General features: G+C 38.7%; 2 protein-coding genes across 4 annotated transcripts; one reads left to right on the top strand and one right to left on the bottom strand.

Annotated features, from left to right (window-relative positions):
* Positions 1-212: 212 nt before the first annotated feature.
* LOC117783838 (probable GDP-L-fucose synthase) lies at positions 213-1,454 on the top strand. Its single transcript, XM_034621389.1, has 4 exons — positions 213-410; positions 467-581; positions 634-1,191; positions 1,252-1,454. The coding sequence occupies exons 1-4, from the start codon at positions 286-288 to the stop codon at positions 1,417-1,419; spliced, it is 966 nt and encodes a 321-aa protein (XP_034477280.1). The 5' UTR covers positions 213-285; the 3' UTR covers positions 1,420-1,454.
* Positions 1,450-19,622, bottom strand: LOC117783837 (inactive serine protease scarface). Of its 3 annotated transcripts, none has more exons than XM_034621386.1 (8): positions 19,538-19,622; positions 16,195-16,558; positions 12,015-12,203; positions 4,459-4,662; positions 3,803-4,419; positions 3,583-3,735; positions 3,254-3,522; positions 1,450-2,590 (listed from the first exon to the last, which is right to left on the bottom strand). In XM_034621386.1, exons 2-8 carry the CDS (start codon positions 16,522-16,524, stop codon positions 2,298-2,300), a joined length of 2,055 nt encoding a protein of 684 aa, XP_034477277.1. In that variant the 5' UTR covers positions 16,525-16,558; positions 19,538-19,622; the 3' UTR covers positions 1,450-2,297. The 3 variants fall into 3 exon arrangements, with proteins under 3 accessions (XP_034477277.1, XP_034477276.1, XP_034477278.1); XM_034621387.1 differs by having other exon boundaries at positions 1,452-2,590; positions 3,803-4,303; positions 4,505-4,662; XM_034621385.1 differs by having other exon boundaries at positions 3,803-4,662.
* Positions 19,623-20,073: the final 451 nt, after the last annotated feature.

Raw genomic sequence — 20,073 nt, 5'->3', positions numbered from 1 at the left:
TTCATTCACAATTTCATCAGCTGACTGCAGACTGATAAATGAAACAACAATTCTGAAAATATTTAAAAACTTTTAGCTTAAATTTTCAGAAAAATTAAAAAAAAGGTTATTTTTATTAGTTGCAACAAATTTTGCAATTTTATTAAAATGGTACGACTTGCCAGATCGAACATTTTTTTATGGGACCAGCTTTTTTGACTGGGTGGCAGCCCCGAAGCATCACAATCAGCCGGTTTGGGACTTGTTGATAAAAACGTTAAGTGCCCGCAGACAAGAGTTAATAACATGAAAAAGGTGCTAGTTACTGGTGGAACAGGCCTTGTTGGCAAAGCCCTGGAAGCTGTTATCAAGGAACAACCGCCAACCGACGAGGAATGGTTCTTTGCCGGCTCCAAAGATGCGGATCTAACGTGAGTTGTTGTTTTTGTGTACGAGACAGTAAATATAATAGATGTAAATAATTTAGGAATCTGGCTGCCACGCAGGCATTGTTTGACAAAGTGCAGCCGACGCATGTGATACATCTGGCGGCCATGGTCGGTGGCCTGTTTCACAATATGAACAACAATCTGGATTTCTTGGTAAGTCAACGACAGTTGCAGGTGAAAAATGAATACCAATTGTCAATTGCAGCGCAACAATTTGCTGATAAACGATCATGTGCTGCAAACGGCACACGAGAATGGCTGCACAAAGGTTGTTTCCTGCCTGTCCACCTGCATATTTCCGGACAAGACCAGCTATCCCATTGACGAGACAATGGTGCACAATGGACCACCACATGGATCCAACTATGGTTATTCCTATGCCAAACGCCTGATAGACATACAGAATCATGCCTACCACGATAAGTACGGTAATTTGTATACATCTGTGATACCATGCAACATTTTTGGTCCACACGACAATTACAAGCCCGAGGTTAGCCATGTTATACCCGGCATGATCCATCGCATGCACAAGTTGCGCACCGAGCAGCCGGAAATACCCGAAAGCGATAAGATCTTTACAGTCTATGGCAGTGGCAAGCCATTGCGTCAGTTCATCTATTCACTGGACTTGGCCAAGCTAATGATTTGGGTGCTGCGGCACTACAACAGTGTGGAGCCCATTGTACTGAGTGTGGACGAATCGGCGGAGGTTACCATCTACGATGTGGCTGAGGCTATAGCCAAAGCATTTAACTTTAAGGTAAATAGTTTAAATTTTTATCAAGACAACGTTTCATCTAATAATGAATTGTTATTTTAGGGTAAACTCGTCTGTGATACGAGCAAAGCAGATGGACAATACAAGAAGACGGCATCCAATGCAAAGTTACGAAAGTTATTGCCCGACTTTCAGTTTACAGACTTTAAGCAGGCAATTGATGCATCTGTGAATTGGTATACCAGCAACTATGATCTGGCCAGAAACTGATATCAATATAATAAAAGACCATCTATTTTATATAATCTAAATAATTTCTCTTTATTTAAAAATTAAATAAGAAGCTAAATTTTAGATGCATAGACACTTTATACAACATGTTTAACATATTACATATACATTTATATATATATATACGATTTACGATTTCGAGATTTACGATATAGGAAAAGCTTTAAATAACTGCAAATCTCTGGATCGGGGATCGGTGTGCTCTCATTACATATGCTTGAAAGGTGCACGGCTATAAGGTGAGGGAGGATCTTAAGCCTAGGTACGAGTAGTTAATGTAAATAGAAAAAATCAAAAAAATTATATACTTTTATAATCTCAATTTCTCTTATGGGGGGGAAGTGGGAGATGGCGGGGTTGTCATTGCTTGTGGTTGTGGATTTTGTGGATCCTTTGGGGTTTGTCGTTCGTCCGTATTGGCATTTCATCGAGCTTGTCCGTAGAATCTAGACTTAAAATTAAATATTTTACAACTTGCTGGACTCAAATACAACAGTAGAAAATGTTGATGCTTATTTGAACTAATAGAAAATTAGATTTAAGCAATTTGCTGGCAGTTAAAAAAACAAGTGGGAGAGTTCTAAACGGGACAACTTGTTTTTGAATAAATTAGAAAGTGGGGGGAACTGGCATGCATGATTTTATGTGGAGATGTGGTGTTGATTTTCGTGGTGCTGGTTCTGGTGCTGGTCCAGGGGGAAAGTGTGGGGGAGCAGTGCAAAAGTTGGCTAAATTAAAAATAGTTCAACTAAATAAAACGTTCGCAACAGTTGAGCTGTTACTTGATGCATTCCTCGTTATCATCATCATTATTATCATCTTCATCATCTGCTTGTTGTACACTTGATTATGCGCCTCTAGAAACGTTTGAGCAGCAAAGGCTTGCTGCGATCAGCAAACGCCTGGTTAATCCATTTGATGTCGGGCTTTGAGAAGCGCACAGATTGATTCTCGCCGCAATTGGACTCGGCACTGTAGATACCCTTTAGCTTGACACTGGATCCTGTGCCGCAAGCGAGCGCGCTGCCCACATCGAATTCACAGGCATCGAATTTGGTGGCACTGCAGACTCCGGTGCCATCAGCACCACAATCGCTGCGCGCCTGCGTCGAGGTGTCTGTCACATGCATAACGGCGCCTTCCTCATGAACTACAAGTAAAAGAGAACAATGGATTAATAATTGTATACAAATGATTTTATATTTTAATTAATGCTCAATATAAATATAAATATTATTTTTTTCGTTTATTAAATAAATATATATAATATTTGTTAAGATTTGAAAAAGCTTTGACATTTAAAATATTTCGAAAAGCGCCAAGAGGAAAGTAAGAAATAATTGGACAGTGAGGAAAAATAAATTGAATTTTCCAATTTTAATGCAGAAATAAAATAGAGGAAAATTAATGAGAAAATTGCTCTTCCGTCAGGAAATCGGTTAAGATTTGACAAAGTTATGATAGTTTGAACTTAAATCATGGGAAAAGTATGGAAAAAATTGACAGTGATAGAAGTAATAGAATTTTGCAGTCTCGATGCTGATTTAAATTAGAGTTGAGCTGTCGATTCTTCATGAATATCGATTTAATTAACTTGATTGATCGTCAAATAAATAATCAAGTTGAAAATCCGTTCAGTGAAAATAGATTGTTTCTGATATTTCGATGTATTTTTGCATCATTAACATTTTTGAGCTAGCTAGAAAAATGTAACTAGTTAAATAAATTAAGACAATTAGACAAATAAAACACTATTCCGATCTCTGATTAATTATTATAATTATATCTAAGTTATATTATAATTATAACTTACTTGACAACGCCTGCTTGCCCCAACCGGTGGTCACACAGTGCTCGGATGCACCAGGATCCTCATCGCTGATGCAGATGGGCTGAATGTGAGTGGCGAACTCGAAACGTTTATCCAAGCGAATGATGGCCATGTCATTGGAGTTGCTTGATGGATTGTATGAGGGATGCACATCGATGCTCTTGGCTCCGGCCAGCTGGAAGGGCAAAGGCTCGTTGGTGCTGCCCAGCTCCCATTCTCCGGCCTTGATGCGCACATCATTAACGGGCACGCTTCAGATGAAAGTATATATTAATTGTCAGCCTTCTCTAGAGCAGATCTGGACAACTTACCCTTGGACACAGCTAGCTGAGGTGAGAACAAACTCATCACCAATGATGGCACCACCGCAGAGCAGGGACTTGCTCGACTCGCGCAGGACCATTGCCTGCCATGGGATCTCAGCAAAGTTGGCATCAATATCCTTCACACCCGTGGGCTTGGTGCTGCCAAAGATGAAAAAAGATAGCTTTAAGGATTGTCGGCAAATAGGGATTATGTAGGGATGCCTACCGCTTGTTGCGTGTGGCGCAGACTCCGGCGAGATTGACGGGCCAGGGATCAACGTAGTTGGGATCGCGACAACACTTGCCAGGAGCACCGCTCTCGGGCAGCAGGCAATCGGTGAGGGGCACACGGAAGGCAGCCTCCATGGGACTCAGCTGGAGAGGCGTCTCGCTCAGCACGCCAATGGCATTGCAATAGTTCTCAGGGGTGCAGACAAGGGCGGAGGCGCACTTGGCGAAATGCTTGGGCAGTTCGGCGACTTGGGGTGTGGGGAAGATCTGAGGGGAGAGCTGATCCTCGCCACGGTAGACGGGCTTCTCGTTGGATGGCTGTGGCACACGGTCGGGCTCATAGCGTGGTGGCTGTGTGGGACGTGGTTCACGATGGGGAATCTCGTTGGAGGACACAGGAGGCAGATATTCGTTGGTGGGGCGACGTGTGGGCTGCGTGGGCTGTGGACGGTAGGCGGGTTGCGTGGGCTGTGGACGGTAGGCGGGCTGAGTGGGTGCCGGCTGTGTGGGCTGTGGACGGTACGGTGGTTGCGTCGTCTGTGGGCGTGGAGGGGAGGTGCCGCGCGTCTGCGTAGGCTGCGGTTGGTAACTGGGCCGACGTGTGGTTTGTGGAGGCAAATAGTCAACCACGGGACGACGTGTGGTTGTTGGTGGCAGATATTCATTGGTGGGACGTGGTGCTGGTCCTGTCGTCGGCTGTGGACGATAGGCGGGCTGGGTGGTGCGCACGGCGGGCACTGTGGGATTGGTGGGCAGCGGGAAGGTCTTGTCGGGCAGATTGAAGATATAACCATCCTCGGTCAGCGTTGTCGATGGCATACGGCAACAAATCTCCGGTGCATAACAACGATTCGACTGCACAAAAAACAACAAAGAAGGGATTGAAAATTTAGTTAATATTGCAACGAATCGATTTTGCACACAAGTTAACACCACTGCACCACTCAAGCGGCAAAGCCAAAGTCGTGTTTTTCTGTTTAGGTCCATGAGGTAGCGTCTCAAATTACTCAGCGAGGCGACTTTGCAACCACTTGACTTGGGGCAAGCTACCTGATCATTAAATTGGCCTGTCAATTGTTGTTGCTGTTGTTGTTGCACACTTCTTCTGCTTTTTTTTAAAGTTTTCTAGCATTTATTGCTGCTTCATGCTGCAATCTCTCAGTGGCCGCCTTTTCACATGTTGCACGCTAAGTTCGTCGCTCAAGTCTTTTGTTTAATGGCAACACCTCCACACAAAAACACACACTCTCAATCTGTCTATTAATTTGCTTATTTATATGCTAAAATATCTCTTCACAGTTATGACAAACGGAAAACATTTTCAACAAAATCTGTGGGTGCGTGACAAAACAGAAAAGCAAAACAAAATATAAATGATGACTAAATAATTTGTTGAAAATCATTTATGAAAAGCTGAATAAATAATGTCTAGACAGATTAATAGAATTAATATAAATATTTGAATATATATGTGCGCATTAACAGGTTTATTCAGCGAGCAATTAGTCAGTTTCCAAATCAAAGTGCCGCATTATCGAAATTATAGAAATTAATAATCAAATAACAAAATAGACGCTTAACCACACTTACCCTAAAGCCTTTAGATTTGGATAGGTTTATTTAAGAATTTGTAGATTAGAAGCTGTTTATTTGTTAAAAAAAAGTTTGTAGGCTGGCAACTTTATCAGCTCAAGAAATATATCGATGATGCTTAATTTTGTACAGTTTTAAGCTCATTTCGATTGCAAAGTTCTTCGACTTCTTCTTCATTTTGTATCTCGCTAAGTAACACCTCTAAAAGATTTAATTTATCTGATGTTTTTATCTGCATTTTGGGAATTTGCAACATGTAATTTAGTTGTCTTTTGCAACCGCCTTGTATTTGCATTTGCATATGAGCAATAAAGTTTTTTAGAATCTCAATGCTTACGCAATCGTAATGTTTACACATAAGACACCCACTATAAAAGAATTGCGAATTGTAGAAATAAATTGAAAAATGCAAGAAGAAAAAAACACGAAGAGAGAAATACAAAAAAAAAAACACACACACTCAAATTGTTACCGATCCCAGGCGGTGGCTGAGCTCTTCACACGGCCGAGTTGACAACGAGCGCGACCTTCTGTTTTATTGTTTCGCGCAATTTGTAACTCATAATTCAAGAGGCAGACGACAGACGGCAGCTGCTACTGCGGGGCGTGTTGTGTGACACTCTGTGTGTGTGTGCGATGGGAGACGTACAGCAACAACAAAGTAATGTGCACATTTGTCAAAAATTAAGCGAAAAGCGAATGCGACATCAGTCGAGATTTGCGGCTTGACAAATTAATAATTATAATTAAATGGCGAATGTGCTTCCGTTCCAAGGCAACAAAAACAACAACAACAATAACAACAAACGGCAGCGGTTGTCCTTCCGAGCAGCTTCCCTTAATTTCTTATCATTATCATTAGCCTGACCCTCTAGCATAATTTCCATCAATTAAGCGCTAATCAAATGTTATCTTAATGTAGACATCACTCACTGACCATTGATCGAGAGACGCACGCATTAAATTTTATGTAATACATGTTATCATTAATGCCACAACAACAACAACAACAACAACACGAACTGGTATACATTTTTTATACTTTTGGCTGTTGATCAATGACAAGTTGCAGTCAGCCCTCCACCTGATACTCTCTATCCCCCCACTCTCCACTCTTACTGTCACGTTCACTGTCTTGCTTATGATCAATCATTTTGCAGCAGCGAGATAACAACAGCGACAACAACAACTACAACTACAACAACAACAGCAGCGACTACTTGTACAGGCGACAGCTAAAATATGTAATCGCCACAGCAACAACAACAACAACAATGACGTAAAAATGCTTTTAATAAATTTTGTTGGCCATACAACTTGTTCGCTGTAGTTCTACGCTGGTTGTTGTTATTGTTGTTGCCTGTTGTATGCTGCAATTTGTTAATAATGTTGCAATTACAATAAGTATATGAAATTTTATGAAATTTATTTTAATGTCATTGGTAAACGACAGGCGGCCAAAAAAACAAATGACTTAGGCAACGAACTGACCAAGCAAAGCTGACCAGCTTGAACCTGAGGCGCGAAAGACACCAGCCTAAAGCCAAACTCAAAAATCAGCTTATAATATATCTAAGAGATTACTGGATGCTTTTAATGTGCTCACAAGACTTTTAAGTGTTATAGTATTAGAAAAATTGAAAAAAAAGAAACTTCTAAAAACTTTTAGCTTTACAATTGGGCTTAGCTTGAATAATATAAGCCCTGCAGCTAACATTGTTTTGGCTTTATACTATTATAATTTTAACTAAGTACTTTAGTTTTATAAACATACAAATAATTTAATTTTTTGAGACTTTTATAGACTCTTATTTAAATTTTTTTTTTTAAATGCATGAATGCTTTCACTCTGTGTTTTGACTATAGCTAGTGTTACAAAACACTAAAAAATTAAAGTTTGGATTAATCTCTGCGCTCTCGCCTTGTATCATTTATGGAAGCTTTCAGGCAACTGTAATTTGTAATTGAAACCTTGCCGTTAACTTTTTTTCATGAAAATGTCAAGTGATCAGCTTGCACCTTATGTTAAATTGAAATTTATGACACAAATGATTCAGAGGCAACACGAAATTGTTTTTTATGACAGCGTTAATGTGTCAAATACCACCAGGTATAAATTCCTTGCATCTTGTTGCAACTTCTTCAGTTGTTGTTGCTGTTGTACTTTTTGAATTTGTCAATTTATGCGCCTATAAAAACAACAAATTTTGTTAATTCTTTTTGTGGTTGTTTTTGATTTGTATATTTTTTTTTTTGTTGCCTGCAAGTTTTTGGCCCGGCCCTGAAGTGCATTCTGCTGGCGACTAGATTTGATGGCGCAAGTTTGTCGCTTAAGTCTTTTGTTTATGCTTGCAGCTTTTTCTAGCCCATAAATAATGCAAAGACGCCTATAAAATTGTTAATTTATCGCGCGAATAAATTCAACCAAATTGGATGGCTCACAGAGCTATTAATTATGTAGCCAATGGACAGCGCCAAAGTGTCATTAAAGACTCAAATAAATTATGTCTGTCTGTCTGTCTGTGCATTTATATGAGTATGTAACTATAACAGAAATCATAGATAATCATATGCATGCATTGGTTTTCCCACTCGATCAATAACAATATTAATATCGATAGTAATAATTATGATTGAGACGAAGCCAAAGACAACTGAAAGCAATAACAATAGCTAAAAGACAGAAAACAAAACAAAAAAACACAAGAGCAACAACAAATAAATGTTTAACGCTGTCAACGACTGACCGACGGTGTCTCTCTCTTCCTCTCTCTCTCTCTATCTCTGTCTCTCTGTCGCCGACTTTGACTACGACCTAGACCTTGGAAGTTGTTATAGTCGTTGTCATCATTATCATTATCATTATCGTCATCATCATCATTATTATTAACATTATTATGGCTGTTGTTGTCGTTGTTGTCTCTGCATGCATTCGACGACATGCTCTGTTTGCTGAGTTAGCCTTTTGTTTTTGTTTTGTTTCTTCTGTCGTTTTGTCTTACGCTTTTCATGTTTGTATTTTTTTTTTTTTGGCTCTTCAAACTGACAGTTAGCTGAATGTCCAGTAAAAGCTTAAATATCGCAACATTAACAGCTGGTAACATAAAATAAAAAAAATAAACAAAGCAACAGCCTAATGCATGTCAAGTGGTATGCTAGGTCAGGCTGCTGCTTAATGGATATGATTTGCGCAGATTTCATTATGAGCTCGGTTTCCTATTACTGTCAAGTCTTTTAGGCATATTATGTTGATGCATGAGGTTCCTCTTTATAAATCTAGCGCTCTACCATTAGCCCCATTTCCTGCAGTCACTTAAATAACTAACAAATGATTTGTTCAATTAATATCATCTTAATATTAAATGAACTATATATATTTATATTTATAGCTCCTGTTGAAACTAATATTATTTTTTAGCTCCTTCCTAAATTTCTATTCTGAAGTACATTATTTATTTATTTAGTTATAAAATTATGCCTAGTATACATTAATAAAGTAAATAATTATTTAATGAGCACTAGCTACTTGGTCCTTCGGCTCGGGCTATTTATTTAAATGAATATAACTATATGAGTAACATTTGGTTTGTTTGAAATAATTATTTTAAATTTATAACTTCTAATAAGAGAATCTTTTATAATTACAATTACTAGCTAATGTAAATTGAATTTAAATATCCACGATTTGCGAAAATCTCGAAATAACATAAGCTTTAATAAACTCAAAGGCATTTAGTTGTATTGTTTCATTGCGCTAGCTCTAAGGGAATAATTATCTACAAGATAAAACTAATGTCTCTTAAAGAAAGTTTACAACTTGCCACCTGCCTTTTTTATAAATTTTTTGACTGTAAATAAAATCAGTTTAGAAATCTTTATAAATTTAAATGCATAAGAAATTTGCATAACATTGTGCTGCAATCTTTAAGCTACTTATTTAGGTGCTGAAGCGTCTCTCTCTCTTTTTTGGGGTTGCAATAAATTGCAGATACATAATTTAATATGTATAATGTCAATAAACAAGGTTTAAGCCGAGCTTAAAAATTTGTCAAAGTTGCAAGTGTTAAACCGGCTCGGGAAAACATTTCGTTTTACATAAATTACATTCGAACTGGAACTAAAAATCAACAACAACAAAATGTATGAAAAATTAAGGAGTAAAAGAAGATGGGAGGGGTAATTTAAAAAAGTTGAGTTCACGCAATGTTCGGCATGTTACCAAATGTAAAACATGCAACATGCACAGCAGCTTAAATGATAAATGGCCATAATGAAAATATGCGTCAAATCATTAGCATAATTATACGACGACATACATAGAGTTGCCTTTTAGCCTCCTTGCCTCTTTGCCCCTTTGTATCCTGTTCCCCTGTTGCTTCCATTCAGTTGAGGCATCCATTAATATTGCAAGTGTTATCAATCAGCTTGGCAAATGCTGAGCTTAAAGGTCAGCACGGTCAATAGCCGATATGGCAGAAATTGTGTGGCATGTGGCATGCGTTGGTATGTCTGCCGCATGTAAACATTAATTGATCAGATATGCGCATTACAAGCTCCGACTCCGAGTGGGAGAGCATGAGAGTTGGCCTAGGTCTCCTCTCCAAGTGTCAGCCGCATTGCCCTACTTGCTGAATGCAATCTGGCAACACTGGAGCGCCTGTTTGCTTGGCACGAACGACCTTGCAACGTTGAATTCCGCGCATTTTTCACTGTTAAACTACTTAAGTTATTTTTGCCTCTTCGCACTCTTGTAAATTAGGGGGGAATACAACGTTGCCCCAACTGGTTCAACTCTACAGCTGCACTTTGTGGTTGTTGTTGTTGTTTGTTGTTTGTTGTCCCCAGCGTGCATTTTGTAGCATGCCACGCAATTGGCGTCAATGCCTGCATAACTTAACGAGTTCGAGGCACTTTCTGGGTGCGTAATTGTCGCTGGCACTGGGCCTGAGACGCTTCTCCCCCTCCCTCTCTCTCTCTCTTTCTTAGCTTCTCTGGCAAATTATGAGGCTGTGACCCACCGAAATGAGCAGAGTGCAAAACAAAAAAAATAAAGACTGAAAAGCAAAACATCAACTGAGTGAAACGATCTCAGTTTTAAGTGCGTGGCTGCAACTGCTGCTGCTGCTGCCACAGACTGCAGTCTGCTGCAACATAATTCACTTGCTTTTTTGCGTGCAACAGCAACAACTGCTACGCAACTGACCCGTTTTGTTGGCCATTGCATGTAAACAAATTATGCAATTGCAATGCCAGCGCCAGCATCAACTCTGTCCTGTATCAAGTCTCACTTGCCATCCCTCTCTCACTCTAAACCTTTCTCTCCCACTCCCTCTCGCTCTCTGTTCCTCTCTTATTATTCTGGTAGGCCGTAATTTAACACTTTTTTGGCTTGAATGCATTTTATGCACATTACTCCGTAAGTTCAACTGCATTCCATTGCTTGATTGCCACTTGACGGCATCAAGTTCGTTGCCTGAGTCTTTCGTTTTGACATTGCCACTGACTCCCGACTTCCAGCTTCAGTTCAAGCTCCTACTCTAGCAATGTCATTGCAATAAGTGAGTAAACCAGATACTGTTGCACTGTATGTTAATCACATGCACTGCAGCTTGAGGCAACCACAATTTTTGTTGCTTATTTAAGCGCAAATATTCTTAAACTGACTAAAAACGAAAGACGAAACTGTAATAGTTTTAGCTTGCCTGAAAAAAATTTCATTGAAATTAGAAAAGACACTTTGGATTAAACCAAAGTTTTGAAATGGAATGTACATTTATAAAGTTATATGAAAAAGAAAAAAAAAATTTTGTAAACTCATATCTATTATAAAATACATATATAATTTAGTTAAAACATTTTTAATAAGAAACTGTTTTTATTAAACGCTAAATTACTGAATATTTTCGATATTAAAAACATTTTTATTAATATCCCTATGTTTTCTAAAGTAAAAAACAAATATGCTTAAATGTGCACAGAAATACTTGACAAATACCTATTAACCGGAACCAGCTGTTCTCGCTGTTGGAAACTTAATTCACCACTCCTCAGTAGCTCCCACATAACGTTGACTCATGTCTGAACAAATTCTATTTGATGTCATGTCAAATCAGATTTCAATCTCAGTTTGCGAACGCGAACAGTTCGTCATTCTCAGCAGCAGAAGAAGAAGAAGAAACAGATCAAAACTTGAGTGCAATTTGCATCTACTTACAGTAGCAACAACAAAAGAATATTTTTGCCTCAAAATGTAAACTAATTGTGTGCTAATAAGCCGCATCTCTAGTTGTTATTGTTGCGGCTGTTTGTTTTCTTGTTTTCAACTGCAACTTGTGCTTGTGAAATGTGCAACGATTGCCGCAGATACTCGTAGATCTGTTGAACGCTTTGTTTTCGGGGCATCTCTCATCATTGGCACATCAAAATGCGATTTTATGCAGCTTGTTTGTTTTTTTTTTTTGTTTGTTTTTCTAATGGTTTTTCTTTGAGACTTGAGACTGTTTGATACGCTAATGATTATTTCTTTCTTGTGTGTGATTGTGTGTGTTGCACAATTTGAGCCAATTAAACGGTTTGTCTCTGACAAATTGTCTGTCATTTTGATCACAACTTACCCCCTGTTTTTTAACATAGTTGATGGCACTGATTTCGCCATTGCGACAATCTTGCGGCGCCACACAATCGGAGTCACGTGGACAGGTGGCAAATGGTACAGGTGTGGTTGTTGTTGTAGTTCTCCTAGTTGTTGTCGTCGTTGGCGCTGGTCGATAGGTGCAGCAAATGTTCGATTCGGGATTGCAGCTCTGGAAGTAAAATAAGAAATTTGAGGTGAATATAATATCAGGTTTAAAATACTATTTAATTGAACTCTTAGTATAAACATATTGAACCTTAGATTCTGTTTTGTACAGCTTTAAACAAGAGTTTTCTCTGGTTATTTAACACTCTTCATATCTAGATTGTTTTGTGGGCCAAAAGAAAACAAATGACTTAGGCAGCGAACTTGACAAATGAGACGGAGTTTGTGGCAAAGCTTACTCACACTGTCCAGTTGCCTTGTCGCATAATCAATCACCGTGTTTTAGTAGCCACGTACTTGACCAACACTGTTAGCCATAAAGTTGCCACTCGTTGGCATCGGCATTAATTAAGCGGCCTAAACGATCGTTGACGCTGCTGCCACAGCATTTGCTATTGTTGTTGTACATGTTGCTGTTGTTGTCAACAGTTGCTGCCGCCTCTGGCAAAAGGTCAGCAAAGCGGCCATTGAAGTTGCATAAATGATGTGTTAAAATAATGTCCAAACCTGCCGCATGCCTCTCCTTCTGCTTCTTCTTCTTCTTGTTCTTCATCTTCTTAATTTTCATAGTTTTATTTCTTTTTGTGGCATTGCAACCTGGCTGCATTCGCATTGAACTTTGCCGCCTTCGTTCAACGGTTTTACGATGTTCTAATGAAACCTTCGTAACGCCTCTGCTAACTAATTTGCTTGCCATCTTCGTTCAGCTGAACAATTGCAAATTAATAATGATAATAATGATGTTATCTTGGCTTCAGTTCAAGAGTTCAAGTATGGCCAAGGTGTTCTTCACAGTAGCCAAAGGCGGGCTAAGATGTCTATGCAAATCAATTAACTTGGCCGTGCGACTTTTAAATGCAGCATAATCATGGCTAAATACATCGATTGAGCCATTAATCTTAATTGAGCTTATTTCCTAGGCCGCAGAAGCAAACCAGTTCACACTCTGCTCTAATCGTTGTCTCTTAGTAGATTCTATATATCAAGAATATCAATCAAGCTGCTTATTTGTCTCTCTGTTTAAGCCAAATTGATGGTTGGCTAATTTATGTTCACATTTTACAGTCTCACCAAAAGACGCAAAACACATTTTAAATTATATATATCGAACTAATCGACCTTGGATAATAAAAAAATAAATAAATGAAATAAAAATACTGCTCACTGGAAACGCTCAAATGGTCAACGCATGGAAAACAAGAAATTCTTGTCAAGAACATTAGTTCTCGATAGTCTCTCGAAAGGGCACATTTGCATGGTAACAATCAATCCGTTCGGGGAACAGCTTTATGATGAGTTATAAAATCAAATGACTGTAAAGCACTATATTATTTATAAGCTTCACTTTAATTGAAAGTAAGCTTATGCAAATCTAACTCGTTTACATGAAATCTCAATCTTTTATAAATATAGTTCTTGGCTTAGTATATTTTAGAAGTTTTGAGCTCTTCATAATAAGTATTATCATAATGAGTACGCACGTGCAAACACCATATGTTCTAAGCGAGACTTATTTAAACTATTCCCGTCAAGCCGGATGAGAAATTAAATTTGAGCTTTGGAAATAAATTCTGATTTTGACGCATAGGTTGTTAAACCCTTAAACAAACGGAACATGCGATATTCCAGACGTAAATTCTGAATCTACGAAAAAGATAAAAATAAATTATAATCACAGCATTTGACATCATCGTGCTGAGAATTGTTTTTGTTTTCGCTTTTTATATTTTATTTTAATTGAGAGTGTGCGCAATAATCTGACTGCTGTTGAGCAAATATTTGGTTGCTTGTTTGATTATTGATTTAAGAGCTTTGGCACGCCATGTGCTAACAATAACAATAATAATAATTCGCGTTAATGAGAAGAATTCGCAAAGAAGATCGTATAAATTCCATTGTCCAAAATTGGATTGCGTTTAACATTTGACTGTGAATTGCTCAGGAAATGCAAACAGTTTTGTCCACTTGCTCTGTTTGACTATGTCAAAGTCAAGTTAACACGGACAGCTGTTGCTCGTTAGCTGTTAGCTGTTAGCTGGTTTCCCCAATTTGGCCAACACAGCCAGCGCTGAGTCAGCGACATGACAGACGCCCACGCGACAAGTGTTTGTTTTATGATTGAGTTGACTCAGCAAATATTTAGCCAAAGCTACTAGTTACAGAAACAGATACACATACGTATATTTAGGTGCAGATACATTTTGATTGATTAACATTTAATTAATTTAATTGCTAATTGAAGCTCAGCTCAAATCATCTCAATTAATTTAATCACTCAACAGCTTACCTCAGCTCAGCTCTTAATTACGTCTATTAATGGCCGTATTCTCACAATATTCAGGTTCATTGCTCTAAGTTAAACACTTAAATTGGCCAACTTGTCTAGTTGAGCTGCCCATTTTGGCACGCACTAAATTAAGCCTTATTAGTAACGGCTCATCAACATCTCTTGTGCTTCACACAAATTTGGCTCTAACATTTTAGAATACTAAGCGTTCATCTCATATGATTTATAAATTAACATCATATTTTATTAAACGCTTTTGCTAATTAATTAAATTTTTAATTTATTATAACACTTAATGCTTCACATAAAAAACATTTAAAAGTTATAAAAGTCCATTTGAGAGCAGAAAAAGTTTTTAGCATTCTTTTTCATTCATTCGCATCTGTATCTTTTAGCAATTTAGAGAACTATCTAAAATATATTAACAAGAAACTGTCAACTTTCTCTTATTTAAACAGGATATTTCTGAGTCGAGCACTAAGTCAACTTTAACAGAAGTTGGCTTCTTATTTATGCTAGGAATTTTTTATTATCTCTCTCTTTCTCTTACTTCTTTAATTACAGGGTATTTGTGAGTTAATAATTTAATCGCATTCCTAGACTTCTTACTTGTGTTCGTAATTAAGTTTGTCATCAATAAAATTGCATTTGTTGTTATTTTCGACTTGCCAAACTTGTCGTCGTTGGTCAATGGGTCAAATGTGCACTTGAGGCGAACGCTGTCGACGTCGCTGCTGCTGCTGCTGCTTCTTCAGCTGACGTCGAAGTCGACGTCGTCAGCAAACATATCGTCTTCAATAATTTTTAATTAAAAAACATAATTCAGTTGGTTTTGCAATGTAAGCGCAAAATAAAATGCATACTTTATAGGCACACATACACACAGTCACACACACACACATAGTCACACCTTGATAGGCTGTTTAAAGAGCAGCAAGTTTGTTGCCCAAGTCTTTTGTTAGCTGCAAAAATAAGTTATCAAAGCCGCGCTTAAAAGCATAACAATCAGCACAAAAGCTGATCTCTTGGCGGTTTTGTGTCGAGACAGGCTATGAGGAAGCAACTGTAAGGGACTCGTGACTGTTGCAGGTGCTTCAATTGTATGCATTGTTGTTGTTATTTATGAGGTACAGTGCATATGCAAAACTGAGCATAACAACTTTTTTTTTTTTGGTATTTACATAAATATCTTTTCTTGGATGCTCGGCAATTAAACATGAACTTCACTTTTTATTTCGGCTACGCGCGCTCTGTTACGAGTATTACGAAATGGACCCTCCCCCCCACTCCTTAGCCCATTCCCCCGCTGACAAACCGGAAAATAACGGTAACTGTGCCAAACAACAACAACTACAACGACAACAAGAGCAACTGCAGAAATGCTGATCAGATCGGGCTAATCAAGCGCATTGCCATATTTTTAATATTATCCGGTCGTAGACAGGCTTTTAATATTGTGGTTTCTTTATTTTTGTTGCTGTTATTGTTGTTGTTGTTGTTGGGCTTTTGTCTGTTGGTTGCCGGCAGCTTGTCAAGCGTCTGCCACAATTTACTCGTATATTTCATGAACGTCGGGTAAATCCAAGCCAGACACAATCAATGCGCATTATGCAATTGACTAGCGTGTTCCCCTCCCTTCCCCTTCCTTCCCTTCCCGCCACCTGTTGCACTTTAATGCCTCCATTCAAAGCGAAACCTCTTTGCTTACCTGAATCTTTGGCAGCTGCTGACTGTAGTAGCCATTGATGCACTGATCCTGGCGCACACACTGCTGCCCGTTGCCGCACTTGAGCTGCTCCAGCGGCGGCAGATATGTTGGCGCCTGGAATGGCGATGCCTGTCGACTGATCACCGCATGATGCAGGAACACATTCGATGCCGGATTTACCGAGAAATGCGTTTCGGGCTGCTCTTTGATCTCATTCTGGTATTGGCCATTGAGGAACATGTTCGTACTGTAGCTGGCATCAACGGCACCTTGCATGGCCAGCAGCAGCAGCATTGCCGATGGCAGGATCAGGTTTCGAAACCGTGACATGTCGTTTAATTTCTTGATTTACAGATTTTCCTCCCTGTATAAAAATAAAATTAGACAAAAGATTAGATAAATTGAAGTGTAAAAAAAATAATATATTTAATTAGATTTTGTAGACTTTATTTCTTTCAAGTATTATGCAGTTTTAAATTTATATTTTACTAAAATATTTTTTGGTAAAGCTTTATTTCATTAATTAAACTCATTTTGATAAGTTGAATTTAGGAAAATATTAAAAAAAAAAAAACAAAATATATATAAATGTATATATTACATATTAAATAAATACATTGTCTTATCTTAATTATATTTAAATACTTTAATTAACTATCAGAAAGTGATCGAACTACTTTTAGAATCTTCTAGATGCCAATTTAAATTTACGTCTCTGACATTCCTGATTAATTCCCATTGTCTAAAAATAGAACTGTGAACTAGCGCTATTCTACATTTTGAGACTGTGAATCTGTTGACCAAATACTCAGCCGGCCGGCTATAACAACAGCTGGCGGTCGGACTTTGTTTGCTGCTGTTGTTTGTTGTTGTTGTTTTTTTTATTGTTGGTGATCAATGAAATGCAAAATATCGTGATGACATAATTTCGCAACAGGAACGTTCAAAATGCCATAAAAGTGCACGCGCCGGATACCCCGAAGACGATGATGATGATGACGATAGGCCCCAAACAGCCTACACGCTGTGCTTGTAACTGTTGTTGTTGTTGGTGCTGTTGTTGTTGGTGCTGTTGTTGCTGCTGCTGCAGATTGCCTGCTATGGAGATTGCAATGAGCCGGCTCATGACAACAGCAACAACAACTTGGTTAACACGGCAAATGGCACTTGCCAAGTCGATGTTGAGTCCAAGTCCAAGACAGACTGCCTGACTGGCGACTGGAGTCTACTTGGAGTCTACTTCGGGTGTCTTCTATCGAAATCTACTTTGGGTGTCTACTGGCCAGCCTGTTGGGCGCTTGTCTACAAGTTGTTTGCGCAAAGGAATTTCAGAAGTCCAACTTGTTTTGGCGAAACAGACTTCCGAAAACTTGCAAAAGATATGCCCAAGAAAGCTATATATACGTATGTATATATCTCTCTATTTATACATACTCGTATAGTTAAATCACATTATTGTTGCCCCCTGCAATGCGGCTGCTGTGCAATTTGTCAAAAGATTCTAAGTCGGATAAATTACAAAGCAGCGACTGCTGCTACTAAGACTTGATGTATCTGTTGGTTATGTCTGTCTGTCTGTCTGCCTCTTTGTCTATTTTGTCTATTCATTAAGGCATTGGCCAAGCTGTTTGGCCGCTTGGATTACGCAAAGAGGCGTCTTTGGTCGTTTGGTTAGTTCTCAGCATCACATCTTGGCGGCAATTTCATAATTGATGGCAGCTGACAAGTTAGCGTCTAAATTGACAAACTTGATGTGATTGTGATTCATTTGCATAGCTGACACTCGCGATTTCAATGTGTTTAGACAGGATGCCAGCAAATAGTAGCTGAGTGCTGACAAGACCTGTTTAAACTTGTGTCTAACTATGATATAGCTAAATCCTGATCGCTGACTCAAAGTTCAAATATCTCTCTTAAATGAAAAGCAAAAGCTGAACATGAAAATTTGCATTTTAAACATAAACAAGATTCATATTCGAATCGATGTTAGAACTAAGCCAACATTTTGGCAACATGACTCAATGCTATAAATAACAAATAAGCAAATGTCATATACATATAGATATATGTAGATATAGATATCGATATGGTTATATATAAATAAAAACAAATCACAATTTTGTTTGGTTTTACCACAACAAATTTTGTTGCTCATTTGCATAAAATATGTTATGCGATTTGTTGTTTATTTTTTTGTCTTTGTTCGATTTGGATTTTGCGCTCATTAAAAAGTTGGCATTTTGCCGAGTTTCTAATACTTTCTCTATATAGTATTTAATGCGCTCAGAATTGACGATTTTTTTTCTCCTTCTCTCTCTGATTGATGCGCAGATTTATAATTGGTTGGGGAATTCTCTGGCTTCAGGCGGTTTTGTCTGAAATGTCTCATTGACACACATTTCAATGCGGAGGGGGAGAGAATTGATGGACATGGCGTTTCGCTAATTCCAAACAAAAGACTTAGACAACGAACTTGCTTGTCGTTTTTTTTTGTATTTATTTTCAATTTTTGTTTCCTTTTGGAACAACCAAATAAACTAACTGCGAATGCTAATGAAATGCAGCAAATTAATTCACAGTGCTTTGTTTTGACTCGGAAATTCTAATGGGCAGTGGTTCCAGTGGTTCTAAGTGTGGTGTCAGCCTGGACATATGCAAATTTCGAAGCTGTGTGTGTGGAAAGTGTGGCTTCCGTCTGAACTTGTGTTTGGTTAGCGTTTTAGTTGTTGAATTCTGTGGCTGATTTTTCACATAAATTAAAACAACAAATGTTTGTCTTCTTCATGTTGTTGCTGTTGTTGTTATTGTTGCTGCATGCAATTTTGCAACAACGGCGCAAAGTTCAGATCGCATCTCTAGCAAATAAATTTCAAGTGAGTTAAACACAATGCACAGCCAAGACAGACAGACGGACAGTCGGATAGACAGACAGACAGGCAGACTGGGTTAGGTAGGGACTGCATGAGATGACTGTGTGGTGGCAGCGGCAGCGGCAGCTGAATCAATCAAACCATCCATCAATCAATCAACCGCAAATGAATTTAATTTTCAACCACAAAACAAAAGTCACGGCACAATTTACGGTTCATTTCGGTTGCAATGACACTGTGAGCTGGAGAATCAAATGCATATTTGTGTGTGTACTACAAAATCCTTAAGATATCTATAATATAGAAATACTGAAATATTTGCTAGTTATCCTTTACGCCTGGCACTTGTCACTAGTTCACAAACATCGCCACAAAGTCTTTATTTAATTTAAAGTTCATTTATTTTATTTATTTATTTTTATAGAAAGTGTCTCTTGTTTTTATTATTAATAAGGTTAAGTCTGATCACTCACTTAAATATTTTTATTTGTATATAGTTTTTTAAAACTCGCAAAAACTGAACGGAATGGTGAACGCACGTACAACTTCAATACTTCAATATGATTGTGAATATTTTTACCAAGTTCGTCGTTTTTATATGCGGCCCAGCAAACGTTCGGAAGCGCCAGCGTCGCCGTCAGCGTCGCAGCTTCTGGCGCACAGCACCCAAGCAGCACAGCGAAATACAATAGCTTGACGTCGGCGTTGACGTCGACGTCGACGCAGCTGTAAGATGCGAACAAGTGGAATTAAGCAGAAGACGACAATACCAGCAGCAGCAGATGCTACGCTGCTGACGCCAACGTCGCGGCGCTGCGCTTGCTCACTTTCGTTGGCAGCGCGCTCTCAGAGAGAGAGCACGAGGGAGCAACAGTGAGAGGAAAATCTTGCAGAGTGGCAACGCTGGCTGGCAGTGCGGGCGTGCATGCTCACCAGAGCAGAGCAGAAGCAGCGGCAGCGGAGACGCAGCGCTTCTTGGGCTTTTAGTACAGCTATTCTGAAAGTCTTT

This window comes from Drosophila innubila (genome assembly GCF_004354385.1).
Source record: "Drosophila innubila isolate TH190305 chromosome 2R unlocalized genomic scaffold, UK_Dinn_1.0 1_C_2R, whole genome shotgun sequence".
Classification (NCBI taxonomy): domain Eukaryota; kingdom Metazoa; phylum Arthropoda; class Insecta; order Diptera; family Drosophilidae; genus Drosophila; species Drosophila innubila.
The sequence above is the reverse complement of the archived record's forward strand: the minus strand, read 5'-3'. Positions and strand labels throughout refer to the sequence as shown.

Coding starts and splice junctions, on each gene's coding strand:
- LOC117783838 (XM_034621389.1), top strand. CDS start 286: ATGAAAAAGGTGCTAGTTACTGGTGGAACAGGCCTTGTTGGCAAAGCC. Junction 411..466: donor TCCAAAGATGCGGATCTAAC/GTGAGTTGTTGT, acceptor TAAATAATTTAG/GAATCTGGCTGCCACGCAGG. Junction 1,192..1,251: donor CCAAAGCATTTAACTTTAAG/GTAAATAGTTTA, acceptor TTGTTATTTTAG/GGTAAACTCGTCTGTGATAC.
- LOC117783837 (XM_034621385.1), bottom strand. CDS start 16,524: ATGTCACGGTTTCGAAACCTGATCCTGCCATCGGCAATGCTGCTGCTG. Junction 12,204..16,194: donor AGCAGCTGCCAAAGATTCAG/GTAAGCAAAGAG, acceptor TTTTACTTCCAG/AGCTGCAATCCCGAATCGAA. Junction 3,523..3,582: donor TCAGCTAGCTGTGTCCAAGG/GTAAGTTGTCCA, acceptor TTTCATCTGAAG/CGTGCCCGTTAATGATGTGC.